General features: G+C 44.9%; 1 protein-coding gene across 3 annotated transcripts in view; it reads left to right on the top strand.

The window, feature by feature from the left end:
* Positions 1-13,860, top strand: part of EIF2B3 (eukaryotic translation initiation factor 2B subunit gamma) — a 92,340-nt gene extending 78,480 nt beyond the window's left edge. For all 3 annotated transcript variants that reach the window (XM_081085829.1, XM_081085831.1, XM_081085830.1), the window contains 2 exons: positions 5,985-6,088; positions 13,701-13,860. In XM_081085829.1, coding sequence (XP_080941955.1) covers positions 5,985-6,088; positions 13,701-13,753 — 157 coding nt within the window. In that variant the 3' untranslated portion in view covers positions 13,754-13,860. The remainder of the gene's footprint in view (positions 1-5,984; positions 6,089-13,700) is intronic.
* Positions 13,861-15,378: the final 1,518 nt, after the last annotated feature.

Below are 15,378 nucleotides of genomic sequence, written 5' to 3'. Positions count from 1 at the left end.
TCGATGTTTCTAACTCTCTATCCTTCTCCCTTCCTCTCTGTAAAAAAAATAAATAAAATATATTTAAAAAAAAAAAAAGAATATCTGTCAGACACAATAAAATCTAGATCCTACCCACCCTGGCCAGGTGACTTAGTTGGAGCATCATCTTGTAAACCTAAAGATCAAGGGTTTGATCCTGGTCAGGGCACATACCTAGGTTTCAGGTTTGATCCCCAGTCGGAGTGCATATGGGAGGCAACCGATCAATATTTCTCTATGTTTCTTTCTCCCTTCCTCCCTCATACTTTTCCTCCCTCCTTTCTTCCCTCCCTCCCTCCATCCCTCAACATCTGGTGAGGATTTAAACAAAAATCACTGAGCTAAGGTTAGGAGGCTCTGGTATCTGGGATGATATGGATGACTCAGCCATAATCTTTAGACTGAAGAAGTGAGTCAGATCTTTAGTCACATGTCTAGAAAAGGTTATGAGTAAATTTAGAAAGCCTGCCAACTAATCCCTAGAGAAGAACCTGCCTGTCCTCAGAGTTACTGAGAAGTTTCATGGCTCTTTGCCAAATACTGCCAAGTCAACACCGGAGGCAGAAGCCCGTGACACAGAGTCACCACTGTGTAAGCTTGGGCACATTGCTTAACCCCTGCGAGCCTCAATTTTCTCTGTAAAAATTAGAGTAAATACCACTACCCTACAGGTTTGCTAAAAGGACTAAGTTACATAATGAATATGAAGTGCTTTGTGTGTGGCCTGGTGTGCCTGGCCAAGCAATAATCTTACCATAGACCTCTGTGTTTCCTCATGGCCTCCTCTTCATTGAAGCATTAAGGTTAGCAGGATAATTTACCAAGACCTACAATTGTGCTTAAAACTTAACCCCACCAAGGAGAAATGAGGACCAAAACCCCATTAATCGCCCTGGTCAGTGTTCCTCAGCGGTTAGCGTACAGCCTGTGCACCGAAGGATCTTGGGTTCAATTCCTTGTCAAGGGCACATACCTGGGTTGCCGGTTCAGTCCCTGGCCCCACTTGGGGAATGTGGGGGAGGCAACCAGTCGATGCGCCTCTTTCACATCGATGTCTCTCCCCCCCCCCCCCTTCCCCTTCCCTTCTCATTTCCACTCTAAAAATCAGTGGACTTCAGGTAAAGATTGACAAAAAAACATATAGACACACACACACAAACAAACAAACAAAAATAGCATTAATCTTGGCTATCTCGGAGCAGCTTCTTAGATACCACAACCAGGCATTAGCACAGCAAAGTCCTTAGTACCCAGTTGAGAGTTAAAACTAGATGCAAAAACTGTAGTTCTGGCACCTTCCCCCACACCTTAAGCACTGAGCAGAAAAGGCAGTCATTACTGTGGATTGGCAACAATGAGGGGGCTTGTTTCATACAGTAGTATCTGTCCTTCCTCTCTACCATGAGCAAACACACACACTTCCAGTAAAATCCTTAATCTTAGAGTTTCTTTCTGGACAGAGGGAAGGGTATATTGACTTGAAATTTTTCCAGAGAACCTCAGCCTTGCTAATGGAGGTGACTTGTAACTGCAGCATGATGATGAGGAACAATGGAAGAAGCGAGCGGTAGAAAAGAGCTTCACACTCACTGAGCATTTTGTCAGGTGTTCATCTCGAAGCCTTCCACAGATCCACTGGCCAAGAGCCTCAGGAGAGCGCCCAGCTTCCCATCTATCAACCCAACTTTTTCCATCACATCTGTAGACTCTCTATGTGTCCAGAGGGTGTTACACACAAACCAGATGAGAAAAGCAATATGGGAGGCTCTGAAGACCTCATTCAGACCTGCTAAACCCAAGGAGAACTCATTGCTATGGGAATCTGACCTCAAACGTTCCGGCCTCCTCCTTTCAGAAATGGCTCCCACCTATATCCCAGATTCCAAAGTAGCCAGTTAATAGTGTCTAATTATGGCTGCTCGAGTTTCTGTTGGCTGTTTTTTGTCTGCTGACCATGTTTACCTCTTGCCTAGCTCCAGAGCATGCTGTCACAGGCTCCTAAAACCACTGAGCAGGAGCATCCCCTCTCCCACCTTGGAAAAAGAAAGGAGATTTTCAGTGACAAACTAGTAGCCAGTTGCAAGCCTGCTCTGTCCCAGGTGCCTGTGTATCTGAGGCTTTATATACTTCATTACTATTCTTTGGGGGAGAATTTTCCCCAAGGACAAGAACCACTCTAACTTCTGACTGAACTGCTTCGTCTGAAGCAGAGGGAAAGTTGGAAAGTTCTAGAAAGTCTCTTTTTTTTTTTTTAATTAAATCTTTATTGTTCAGATTATTACATTTGTTCCTCTTTTTTTTCCCCCCCCATAACTCCCCTCCTCCCAGTTCCCGCCCCACCCTCCGCCCTCACTCCCCACCCACTGTCCTCATCCATAGGTGCACGATTGTTGTCCAGTCTCTTCCCGCATCTCCCACACCCCTTTCCCCCACAAGAATAGTCAGTCCATTCCCTTTCTATGTCCCTGATTCTATTATAATCAACAGTTCATTCTGTTCATCAGATTATTTATTCACTTGATTCTTAGATTCACTTGTTGATAGATGCATATTTGTTGTTCATAATTTGTATCTTTACCTTTTTCTTCCTCTTCCTCTTCGTAAAGGATACCTTTCAGCATTTCATATAATCCTGGTTTGGTGGTGATGAACTCCTTTAGCTTTTCCTTATCTGTGAAGCTCTTTATCTGACCTTCATTTCTGAATGATAGCTTTGCTGGATAAAGTAATCTTGGTTGTAGGTTCTTGGTATTCATCACTTTGAATATTTCTTGCCACTCCCTTCTGGCCTGCAAAGTTTCTGTTGAGAAATCAGCTGACAGTCATATGGGTATTCCCTTGTAGGTAATTGAGTTTCTTTCTCTTGCTGTTTTTAAGATTCTCTCTTTATCTTTTGCTCTTGGCATTTTAATTATGATGTGTCTTGGTGTGGTCCTCTTTGGATTCCTTTTGTTTGGGGTTCTCCGCGCTTCTTGGACCTGTAAGTCCATTTCTTTCACCAGGTGGGGGAAGTTTTCTGTCATTATTTCTTCAAATAGGTTTTTAATATCTTGCTCTCTCTCATCTTCTGGCACCCCTATAATTCTGATGTTGGTACGCTTGAAGCTGTCCCAGAGGCTCCTTACACTATCCTCGCATTTTTGGATTCTTTTTTCATTTTGCTTTTCCGGTTGGGTGTTTTTTGCTTCCTCGCATTTCAAATCATTGACTTGATTCTTGCGCTCCTCTGGTCTGCTGTCGGGAGTCTGTATAATATTCGTTATTTCAGTCCGTGTATGCTTAATTTCTAGTTGGTTCTTTATCATAACATTGAGGGTCTCATTAGTTTTCTTGAGGATCTCACTACATTTATCGGCGGCTTCTAGAGAGTTCTTAAGAGACCTTAAAAGTGTGTTTCTGAACTCTATATCTTCCATTGACAATTTTGTCCTGTTTCTTTGTCTCCGCATTTTGTTATGCTTTCTTGGTGCACCCCCTAGTGGTCTTTGTTCGCAGTCTTATAGTTAAATCTTGATTGTTGTAGCTAATTCCAGGGAGGGTTTGACCTCCAGGCCAAGTGGCTATGAGAATCAGCTGTGTCAGCAGTGAGAGAACTTCTGTCCTCTAGGGAGGTGCTAATCTAGCCTTTGCCTGAGGCTATCTGGCAAATGCCTGTGTGCAGGGCTTGGGCGGGGCGGGTCGCACAGGATCAACAGGGTGGGCCGGAGAGAGCAGTTATGGCGGCTCTCAGTCCTGTCCCCAGGGGCTCTGCCTCTCTGAGTCCCAGCAATGGCTGCAAACCTCGGAGAGAAAGCTGCACTCGCTCTGACCGAAGCCAGACAGTCGCGCTTCTCCCGTTTGAGTCTGGGTCCCTAAAGACTCGCCCGGATCTGGAGCTCAGAGTCTGCGACTCCCTCCCGATTGAAAACGCCAACCGCGCCCTCCGCCGCCAGCCCGCTCCGCGCACTCTGTACCTCAGAATTTGACTTCAGCACTGCGCCTCCTCTGAGTGTCCGTGTGCGTTTCTCTTTCCTCCACTCAGCCAGCGTTCCTGTGGTTCTGGGTGATGTCCCTTCCGTTTTTTTGGTTTCACTTTTGAAGTAGTTGTTCAAAGCAGCAAACTCCGGCGTTAACCTATGCCGCCATCTTGGTTCTCCCTCAAAAGTTCTAGAAAGTCTCTTAATGCCTGTCCAGTGAGTGTATCCTGACTTTGATCCCAAAAAAAACACCCACACACTAATACTGTCTCTGCCCGTCTCTAGCCCATACCACAGAGGTGCTGTGGCTTTGGCCTTTCACTGCTTTCCGACCGACTTGAAGAATAGAGATAAAGAAGATTCTGAAATGCCATGAAGTGCTATATTTATTTTTCACATTTTACTAAAGTGTTGGCATTGGGAGGATCTTTTTAATGGCCTGTGCATCGACAGTTTCAGTACTTGGACTGTCCCTTCTCTATCCCCCCTTCCTCATAGGTTTCGTAGGATTTTTCCTTAATTGGTGTTTTATTTTTGTTTGTTTTGCTTCAGTGGATGCTCACACCCTTCTTCTCACCTCCTTCTCCCCTCCAGCTGCCCTGACTCTTTAGGGCACTGAATATCCCCCGTTAACACAGAGATCCTTCTGGAGCCATCTCAGCTCAGAAAAGCAACCTTGCCGAAACCGGTTTGGCTCAGTGGATAGAGCATCGGCTTGCAGACTGAGGGGTCCCAGGTTCGATTCCGGTCAAGGGCATGTACCTGGGTTGCGGGCACATCCCCAGTAGGAGATGTGCAGGAGGCAGCTGATCGATGTTTCTCTCTCATCGATGTTTCTAACTATCTCTCTCCCTTCCTCTCTGTAAAAAATCAATAAAATATATTTTAAAAAAAAAAAAAAGAAAAGAAAAGAAAAGCAACCTGGCAGGTCCAGGCTTCCTCCAGTCTTTCTCCCCTTGATTTATTTGTATGACATTATGGTTAAATGTATGGATTCTGGAGTCAGGCAAACCTAGATTTGATCTGCTACTTGGTAGTTATGTGGTTTTGGGTAAATGGTTTAACATCTCTGTTGCCTTATCTACAAAATGTGGTTATTATTTTTACTACATCTGAGGTAAAAATGATACTCCCACAATCATCTAGGAAGCATTTTTCCCCCTAATTAAATGCATAGGCCCTTCTTCATTCTAGACCTACCAAAAAGATTGATGGGGGCCCAGACATGGAGAGTGGTTTTGATTGCTATTTTTAACACTGCCCAGGTGATTTTTCTGATAAATGGCTAGATTTGTCACTCCTGTAATACACATAAGTATTTAGCATAGTTCCTGGCATAGAGTAGGTATGAATTAATGCTAGTGAAGATTTCAGGAGCCAGGAAGATGCTCTTTAAACACATTTAAATGTTAAGAGCAAGTGTTGCTACTCTTGAGAGTGTGGCTTGAGGATCTGGAGTAGTCTTTAATGTGGCATGGAGCTGGTTTGAAAAGCATCCATTTTTTCCTAAATGGGTATGGTTTAACCAGAGTCTGTGATGAGAGCTGTGGGGCACCCACTATTTTCCATAGCTGATCTCCTAGGAAAATTGCAGGATCTGAGCTGCAAATATATCAAATGAATCTTGGTGTATATATTCCCAGATGAGAGGGGGAGGGATGAGTCAGCCCAGGGACCAGCACCAGCTTCCACCCCCAAATAAAGGAGGAAATATTGGGTGGAGTTTATTTCTGGGGTGCCTAAAGAACTGAAGTCAGAGTGTGCTCTTTTCGGGCTTTTAAGGAGAAGGTCATTGTGAGCATATCCAAACTCTGGACTTCCCTAAAGCCAGGTCCTCCCTTGACCCAACTGAGCCATTCTGCTTCTAGTAATAAGTTCAGGCATGTAGTCATTAACTGGAGTGACCAGCTACTCCTAGCCTGTGGAGGAGCCAGAACCCACAGCCCATAGTGGTGAGGGTGGTGATGAGAGCCATAAACACTTCCTGACTTGGCTACTGTGTTACAGAAGCAACATCCAGGGCAGTGTCATCTGCAACAATGCTGTGATCGAGAAGGGAGCAGACATCAAGGACTGCCTAATTGGAAGTGGCCAGAGGATTGAAGCCAAAGGTAAACAAACCCCAAATTACAGTCATAGATGCCACTTTTTACCTATCAAACCAGCACAGATGGTGCTCAGTGCTGGTGAGGATTGGGGAACAAGCACATGCATACATCAGAGGTGAGGACATAAACTGGTAAAACTGCTCATGCAGGGGGATTAACATCATTGTCAAATTTTTTAAATTTGGCTTAACAGTTCCATTTTCAGGAATTTATCTTACAGATAAACTCATACATGTATCAAAAAAAATTAAAGCATGGGAAGTAGTCAACCAAGGATAATGCATATATGCATGGCCCTTGGAGACAGACAATGGGTGAGGTCCTGGGGCAGGAGGTGGGGACAGACTAGAGGGGGGCAATGCAGAGGGAAGGAGACATATGTAATACTTTCAACAATAAATATCTTTTAAAAAAATGTAAAACATACCAGCCCAGCCAGTGTGGCTCAGTGGTTGAGGATTGACCCATAAATCAAGATGTCATTGGTTTGATTCCCAGTCAAGGCACATACCCGGGTTTCAGGCTTGATCCCCAGGAGTATGCAGGAGGCAGCCTATAGATTATATTTCCCTCTCATTGATGTTTCTATCTATCACTTCCTCTCTCTCTAAAGATCAATAAAAACATATTTTAAAAACGTAGCCCTAGCTGGTTTGGCGCAGTGGGTACAGCGTCAGCCTGCAGACTGAAGGGTCCCGGGTTCAATTCCGGTTAAGGGCATGTACCTCGGTTGTAGGCTCCATTCCCAGCTCTGGTCGGGGTGCATGCGACAGGGTTGCATTGGGAGGGTGCTGGGGGGGGTGGTAACCAATCCATGTGTCTCTCTCTCATTGATGTTTCTCTCTGTGTCTCTCCTCCTCCCTTCCACTCTAAAAATCAATGGAAAAATCTCCTCAGGTGAGGATTTTTTTTTAATTTAATTCATTGAAGAGAAACTAGCTCACAGCTCTACAATGGCTGCCAAATTAAGCTTAGAAAATGGACTATAGCAAAGATTTGTACCCCAAACCATTCTGATGTAGACACTGCTGCCATCTCACTGAACACTGGAATAGCTCTCCAACCACCCAGCAACTCCAAAGTAGATGCTGCCTAGTTCCTACTTCTTTGTATCACTAGTTTCCAGCCCAAGATTTGGGGTGGCTGCACCTGATAGGCCAAGCCAGTGTCATATGCCTATGTTCTAGCTGCAAGGAAGGCCGGTATTTTTAGCTCAATTACTGGCAGACAGACTCCACCCAGCGTCTCCCCAGAAAACCTTTGAGCAGGAGTGTTGGTCAGCAGCAGCACCACAGATATGAGCCCAGGTAAGAGGGCTGGACAGCAGCTGAAACGCCAACTCTGAAAGCATGGATGGCACTGCCCTCCTGGAATGCTGTGGGCCTAAAACTGTTTAAAACTTTAAAATGTTCTCACATTCACTGTCTTACTGGATTCTTACAGAAGTCCTCTGAATAAGATTCGTTATTGACCCATTTGGTGAAGTGGAAACTGAGACCGGAAAGTGAAATTTACCCAGGATGCCTAACTAGTAGATAACAAAACAGGTCTTCAGCCTGAATTATTGCCAGATGCCCTTTAGAAAGGCCAAACGAGCCCTAGCCAGTTTGGCTCAGTGGGTAGAGTGTTGGCCTGCAGACCAAAAGATCTGGGGTTCAATTCCAGTCAAGGGCATGTACCTTGGTTGCAGGCTCCTCCCCAGCCCAGGCCCTGGTTGGGCTTGTGCAGGAGGCAACCAATCGATGTGTATCTCTTACATCGATATTTCTCTCTGTCTTTCCCTCTCTCTTCCACTCTCTAAAAAATCAATGGAAAAATATCCTCGGGTGAGGATTTTTAAAAAAATAGGCCAAAGGAGCCCTGGCTGGTGTGCTCAGTATTTAGCGCATCAACCCACAAGGGTCATGGGTTCTATTCCCAGTCAAGAGCATATACCTGGGTTTCAGATTTGATCCCTGGCGCCATGCAGGAGGCAATCAGTCAATGTGTCTCATTCACATCGATGTTTCTCTCCCTCTCCCTCTCTCTCTTCCTGTCCTCCTCCCTCCCTTCCATTCTCTCTCTCTCTAAAAAAAAAAAAAAAAGGAAGAAGCCACTCCTGGCTTGCCCAGCAGAATTTGATCAATGATACCCCATTTCTCCTTTTAGTCCATCTTTCCCGGACCAATAGGAAAAATGTATTTGGCCTTCACATACAAGTTTTTTGTAATCTTCAGGAACCTCGGGTCCTTGCTCTTTCCTCCTGCTCAACATATGAGCCAACCCTGAGGTTTCAGAGAAACTTGTTTCTTGGACAGCTGGGACCTGTTGGTTGTTTCTTTAAAATAGGATTCAGAGCCCCAGCCTTTTCTCTGACTCCGTGGAAGGCCTTGGAAGGGGCCCGCTGTTCATCTGGTCTGTGGAGCTGCTTTGTCATCCTGGCCCCTCCCCACTCCTCATTGTATTTCTCTGTGGTTTGTTCTCTTTTTTGGGTTTGTGACCCCCACATAGTGTTTCTTCCACCTCCTTCCTGCCTCTTTGTCTTTGTAAACTATCTCCTGCTCAATAAAAAGTAGAAACATCCCCCAGCGCTTTCTTCTTTCAGTCCCTCCTGGAGCCAGGAGCTGCTTCCTTTTGTTGTTTTTAAAAAGAGTTTACTCTATAGGCCTATTTGAATGAGTGAACTCCATTTGCCAGCACCCTAGAGGTCCCTCCTTTCTTGTGTGCTGGAACCTGGAATTTCACAGTTTCTGCTGCTTCTCCCCATTTCCAACAAAGTGATGGTACTCCTTCCTTTTAAGTTGCAAGGACCCTTTTTATTCCATGTGCAGAATGCATGAGTGCCAGGGCCTGAGGCAGGGCATCTCCTATCAGGGAGCATAGGGCTGCTTCATTGTCTTGGGGGCTTTCTGACACTAACTAACACTCTGTGCCCGTTTTTTAGCAAGGAGACTCCTTACTGGTTCTCCTGAAGGAGAGGTGACCAGGGAAGTTATCTAGACTCTAAAGTAGAGAACCCCAACACTTTCTGCTCCGTCCTCAATGCTGGGGGATCTGTACATCTAACAGTGCCGTCCTGCTATAAGGACTTCTGGCCAATCACCTGTTCCCACTATCACTTTTCTTTGAGGCTGAACTGTATGGATAAAGCAAATTCCTAGCCATCAGTGCCGCACTCAAGACCTGTTAATATGGATGACCCAGACAAACATCAATAACTCAGGTCTTCACCAGCAAAGAGCTTAATAGATGGCAAAATCCCCAGTCGGTCTTCCTCACATGGAGGGATTTCAGGAAAAAACATTCATCCTCATAAGTAATGCCCCCTCTCCAAATTCCAATCACTTGTATATCAGAGTTACTACATCTATAACAGTCTTTTACCAAAAATGTGACTCTCATAACCCAGTTAAGCCTCTCTACCTTATTCTAATTTTTCATATGCTTTTTTATTGATTTTTAGAGAGAGAGGAAGGAAGAGAGAATAGAAACATTGAAGAGAGAGAAAATTCATTGATTGCCTGTGCTTCTGCATGCCCCCCACTGGGGATCAAGCCCACAACCCAGGCCTGTACCCCAACTAGGAATCGAGCAGAGACCTCTTGGTTCCTTGGTTGATATTCAACCACTGTGCCACACTGGCAGGCTCTACTCTATTCTAACATTACCAGAACAAACTATTCTCTAACAGTTCTGGCTTTTCTCACCCAACCCCATCATGCTCAGTTAATGAGATTATTTCTGACAAAAATCCTGGTAGCCAAGTTTGACCTTCTTTCTGCTTAAGCCGTAGAAAGCCATAGCCAACAAAGTCAAAACCTGGGAGACTGATGAGACTCTGAGTCCCTTATCGCTGTCAGTGAGAGGACTTGGGTCTCTTCCCTGTGACCACAGAGATCAGTCTTTTGGCCATGAAAGTAGACCTCATGGGTGCATAGATCAGGTCCTGGCTAATAGGAATCCTTCCTAGCTTCCCAGAAGTGCAGCTCTTCATAGGTGACTTGTCATTGCCTTCTATCCCATTGATTTTTCCCCAAATCAATTTGCCATCCTCCCTTATACTCTTACCTTTGAGATCTTCCCAACCTGATTCTAGCCCAGAACTTTTCTATAGTGTGTACTGAGCCTGCTTCCCACCCTGGCCAAGCAGAACTAGAACTGCTCGTTGCTCCCCTACAGGTTCCCCCCACCTTTACTGAATCTCCATGAAAATACATCCACCCCGAAAATACCAGATCTGGTCTCTCTCTTCTCCTACCCCCAGGGTAAGAGCAGACCAGAGGGCAGAGTGTAGAGTAGGGAGGGCGAACCTGTGAAGGCTCAGGTGTTTAGAGTCTGACAGAGCACAAGAGGCTTTGTCTACCCCAGCCAAGCAGATAATTAGCCCCTCTGGTCTGGAGCACTGAGGGCCAAGAAGAATGTTAGTTGGAGCTGGGACTGTCTTCAGAACAGCCCAGTGTCCCTGGAGACTAAGAAGAGACTGGATGAAGGAAGAGCAAATGTCCGAGTCTGGATATAAGCAGATGAGGCTGACGCGTGGCTATAGAGGGATAAAGGGTAAAGTGGAGCCTTTGGAGGTGCCCTAGGAAGCTAACTAGAACGGCATCTCCTTTGTTTTTTCTGGTCAGTCTTATCTTAACAGTGGAGCCTGATCGACAGTCACACTCCAAGACCAGACCAGCCCTAGGGAATCTGGCAGCCTGAGCACTGTCTGGGTCTCCTCCCCATTCCTCTCACTGAAGTCCAAAAAGGAGCACCTCCCAGGGCACGAGTACACAGACCAGACCCAGCCCCATTCTGTAATGTCTGTTTAATACGTATCAAAGCACTGTGCTGGGCTCTTTACATCAATTATCCTACTGAACCTCCACAACTTTGTGAGGAAACTAAAGCCCAAAGACTGGAACAGTTTGCTCAAAGTCACATTAGAATTCAAGTCTGTATGACTCAAGCTCTTTCCTTTCCTGCACTGTTACCTTTTCTTTTTCTCTTTCCTGTCCTTTTCTTCTCACATGAGATTGCCCCTGTCCAATGCAGTGCCCTAACAGCAAACTTTGTGAAAGATGTAGACCTAGGTTTTTCTTCCCACTGGAGAAAGTTAGAGAAATAGGCCTGAGGATTCAGGATCCCCAAGCACCGTTGCTCTACTGCACCAGACGTGCCAATTAAATTCTCTTTGAGAAGGAGATTGGAGGCCTTCTCTTCTATACATGTGGGGGTTTTCCCCCTACATCTATACCAGCCGTGGGCAAACTATGGCCTGCGGGCTGGATCCGGCCTGTTTGAAATGAATAAAACTAAAAAAAAAAAAAAAAAAAAGACCGTACCCTTTTATGTAATGATGTTTACTTTGAATTTATATTAGTTCACACAAACACTCCATCCATGCTTTTGTTCCGGCCCTCCGGTCCAGTTTAACACTAGAAAGACTGAAATTTAGTATATACCTATATTGCCCAAAAGCAGTCAAAATGACTGCATTGTGAAAGAATAATATCGGAGCACTCTTCACTTATGTTCCTTAGCTTTTCCAATAACTCACTTCTATTCGACATTTCTTTCATGAATTTAGGGCGCAAAAGAAATAAAATAACTTATTAGAACAAGTATCACTGCATAAAGATTCGAATAACAAGTATTAGTTTAGCTTATTGAGCAACTGCAACTTATCAAGTATCGACAGTTTATCATGTACTTGTATGTTACCATGTGACGGTAATCGAAAAAAAATGAAAACTGTTATTTCAATACAGAGCCGAACTGGTCATATAAGAAATTTACTCAATTCAATAATAAGAGTCTAAAATTTCCCCAAGCAGTCAAAATGACTGCTTTTGGGCAATATAGGTATAACACATATATATATACCGGAAATGAAGGAGGGGGAGGTAACTACAATTATTAATAAATGCATTTATATGTTGTACAAAAAGTCACAAAATTCTAAGACATTGTGTCCTTATATACATAATTGTTTTTCTAATTGAAATTAAAAAGCAGTCAAAATGACTTCCTTGGGCAATCTAGTGTTAAGAACCCATTGTGGCCCTCGAGTCAAAAAGTTTGCCCACCCCTGATCTATACTCTCACTTAACCCCCAAAAAACCCACACATTCAACAAAGAGTTACAGCCTACTTATTCTAGGCTCTAGGAGGGTATCTATAAAGATGAATAAGACTTGCCTCTTGATGTCTAGATGCTCATAATCTATTATAGGGAGACAGATGAGTAAAGAAATAAATACAGCCTGACCAGCATGGCTCAGTGGTTGAGTGTTGACCTATGAACCAGAAGGTCACGGTTCTATTCCCAATCAGGGCACATGCCCGGGTTGCATGCTCCATCCCAAGTGGGCGGCATGTGGGAGGCAGCCAATCAGTGATTCTCTCTCATCATTTATGTTCCTGTCTCTCCCTCTCCCCTCTGAAATCAATTTTAAAAAAAATTTTTTTAAAGCTAACCCTCACCTTTCATCCCACCACTGATCAGCTTCAGGGCACTTCTATAAATATATTGAGGATTCACAGTATTCCTCTTCCCTCCCGATTTTTTACCAAACATCTTGGACGACTTAAACATATTCATCAGCGAAACATCCAACTTCATAATTTAGCTTCATAAGTTCCTTAACTTTTCCACCAATCTTCACTTCCTTTCAACTTTAGCTCTCCACTTACATACCTATCCTTGTCATTATCCCAAATCTCTGAAATCCTTCATGTGCCAGTAGCTGTGTTAAACACTGGGGTATGAGCATAAATACACTGCCCCAGCCCTCAAGAGCCTTACAGTGAGGTAGAGGAGAATGAAATAATGATACAGAGATAGAGACAGGTATTAGATAGGATGTTCTCACAAAGCAGAAAATGGACAGCTCAGGCGGGAAGGCATTAATCACATGGTGAAGGTGATTGATTAGGGCATTTGGGATAAGAGTGTGATGGGGAAGTAAGGCATGTTGGAATAGCATGTGCTGAGATCTAGAGCTATAAAATAGTATGGCTTTAGGTACAAAGGGAGAACAGTGGAAGATGGAGCTAAAGATGTACCAAGAGTCAGGTCATGGAGGGGCTTATGGGTTTGGACTCTATGAAAATAACAATAGCCACTATTTATGGAGCACTCAATGATTCTTTAACTCATTAGTCCTCGCAACAACCCTATACAGTTGATGCTATTATTTCCATATCACAGATGAGGCAACTCCCTTTTTCCTTTGGATATCTCCATTTAACCATTTAGTCTCATTTCTCCTCACTCTTTCCCCCTATTCCCTATCCCCAGGCCACGCCACAGTATTTCATGTTTTCCTTTCCTACATGTTTATGTTTTCCCGCATGTTGTTCTAGTGGCCTGGAGTGCCTTCCCTTTGATACACTGCCTGAGAAAACTCTATTCATCCTTTAAGACCCTGCTCCTTCCCCTCCTGTGCAGTCTCCCTGAAAGCCAGGTGCATGGAGCAGACCCTCCTGCTGTGTGGGAAGATGCTGTCCTCCTTTGGCAAGTTGTATTCCCAAGAGCAGAGCCACTTGGGAGAGGAATAGATGTTTATGAACACAGAATTAAAAGTAATTGGGTTTAAGATGACATCTTTTGCTGACAGTTCTCAAACAACCTTTTTCTTTTCTTTTGTAGCCAAACGAGTAAATGAGGTGATCGTGGGGAATGACCAGCTCATGGAGATCTGAGTTCTGAGCAGGTCAGACGCCTTCCTCTTGGCCCCCGGAACTACAGATGTTGGCTGGCCCACATGTTTGACTGTATTTATTTCCCAATAAAGAAGGGCTCCCACAGGCATGCTGGAGTCTTATAGAGTAGTGCCACGCTCACATTGGCGGGGCTCCAGTGTGTGCTCATGCGTCATGTGGTAAAGACCGTCTAGAACAGCCGTGGGCAAACTACGGCCCGCGGGCCGGATCCGCCCCTTTGAAATGAATAAAACTGAAAAAAAAAGACCGTACCCTTTTATGTAATGATGTTTACTTTGAATTTATATTAGTTCACACAAACACTCCGTCCATGCTTTTGTTCCGGCCTTCCGGTCCAGTTTAAGAACCCATTGTGGCCCTCCAGTCAAAAAGTTTGCCCACCCCTGCTCTAACCCCTGTCATTCCCTCCCTACCCTCACAGCCTGTAGCCAATTTCTCCAGCTCAACTGTTGTCCCTTAGAGACCCTTAAAGCAAGCAGAAGGCAGCCCCTGCCTGGCCATCAAAATCCTCACCGGTTTTAGTGGCAGCAAGAACAATAAAAGAAAGCCATGGTCTGAGAGCCAGACCCCTTTCCACCTCCCCTTAATGAGGTCTGTTCAACCTGGTGAGGAAGAGCCAGGAAACTATATCACGGTTTGAAAACCTTCTGACTCTTCTCCAGGTGCACTCCCCTATTCCCTAATTATACAGACGCTCCTGCCTCAGATAATTGAGAAATGAGATTTCCATACTCAGCTCTTCTGGAGTCCTAGCCACCTTCCCTTCACCACCCACTCCCAAACTCGGACACTCTGCTCTTGCCGCTCCCTGTACTGCTTTTACAACCTGAAGGAGTTTGGTGGAAGATAAAAGTGGTTCCTGGGGTGAGATTTCACCTTCTGGAATTAACAAAGTAAAGGTTTCTCTTGATGTGCTCACTGTGGGTGGCAGTAATTATAAACAGACTGGTTTCTACATTGCTTCAAAAATCTGAAGTCTCTCAAGTTAATTTGAGTAATCGTGCCTGAATCTTAGTGTTGTTCTCATTGAACTTGTGAGAGGCTGAGTAAAAGAGCATTCCTTCCCTGGGGGAGCTCCACCTCCACCAGCCTTCTTGGGAGCTCTAGAGCTTCACATTCTTCCCACTTTCAGGTCGGACAAGGTTCCTGAAAGTGTGCAGAAATGGCCCAGCAGAAGTGTTGGATTAACTGCAGCAGAAGTGAGAATAAAGAGCTGTGGTGGCGCCCAGAATGGTCCCCTTTGGCACTGAAATTAAATTCGTGGGGCCCAGATGATGCTGGAGACAGGCCTGGCCTGGATGGAGGAAGACCTGCCCTCTGTAATGCTGTTTGGCTTTGGCCAAATCACTGCCTCTCTTCTGTCCCTGAGTTTCCCCATCTGCAAACTAGGAAGGTTGGACTGGGTAATGTTTTGTTGTTAATCCTCACCTGAGGATATTTTTCCCATTGATTTTCATAGAGAGTAGAAGGGAGGAGACGGGGAGAGAGAGAGAGAGAAACATCAATGTGAGAGAGACACATCAATTGGTTGCCTCCCTTACATGCCCTGACTCTTGAACACCCTTGACCGGGAAGCAAACCCGCGACCCTTTGGTGCAGGGGCC

The sequence above is a fragment of the Myotis nattereri genome (assembly GCF_964212035.1).
Source record: "Myotis nattereri genome assembly, chromosome: 3".
In the NCBI taxonomy this organism is placed as follows: Eukaryota; Metazoa; Chordata; class Mammalia; order Chiroptera; family Vespertilionidae; genus Myotis; species Myotis nattereri.
The sequence above is the reverse complement of the archived record's forward strand: the minus strand, read 5'-3'. Positions and strand labels throughout refer to the sequence as shown.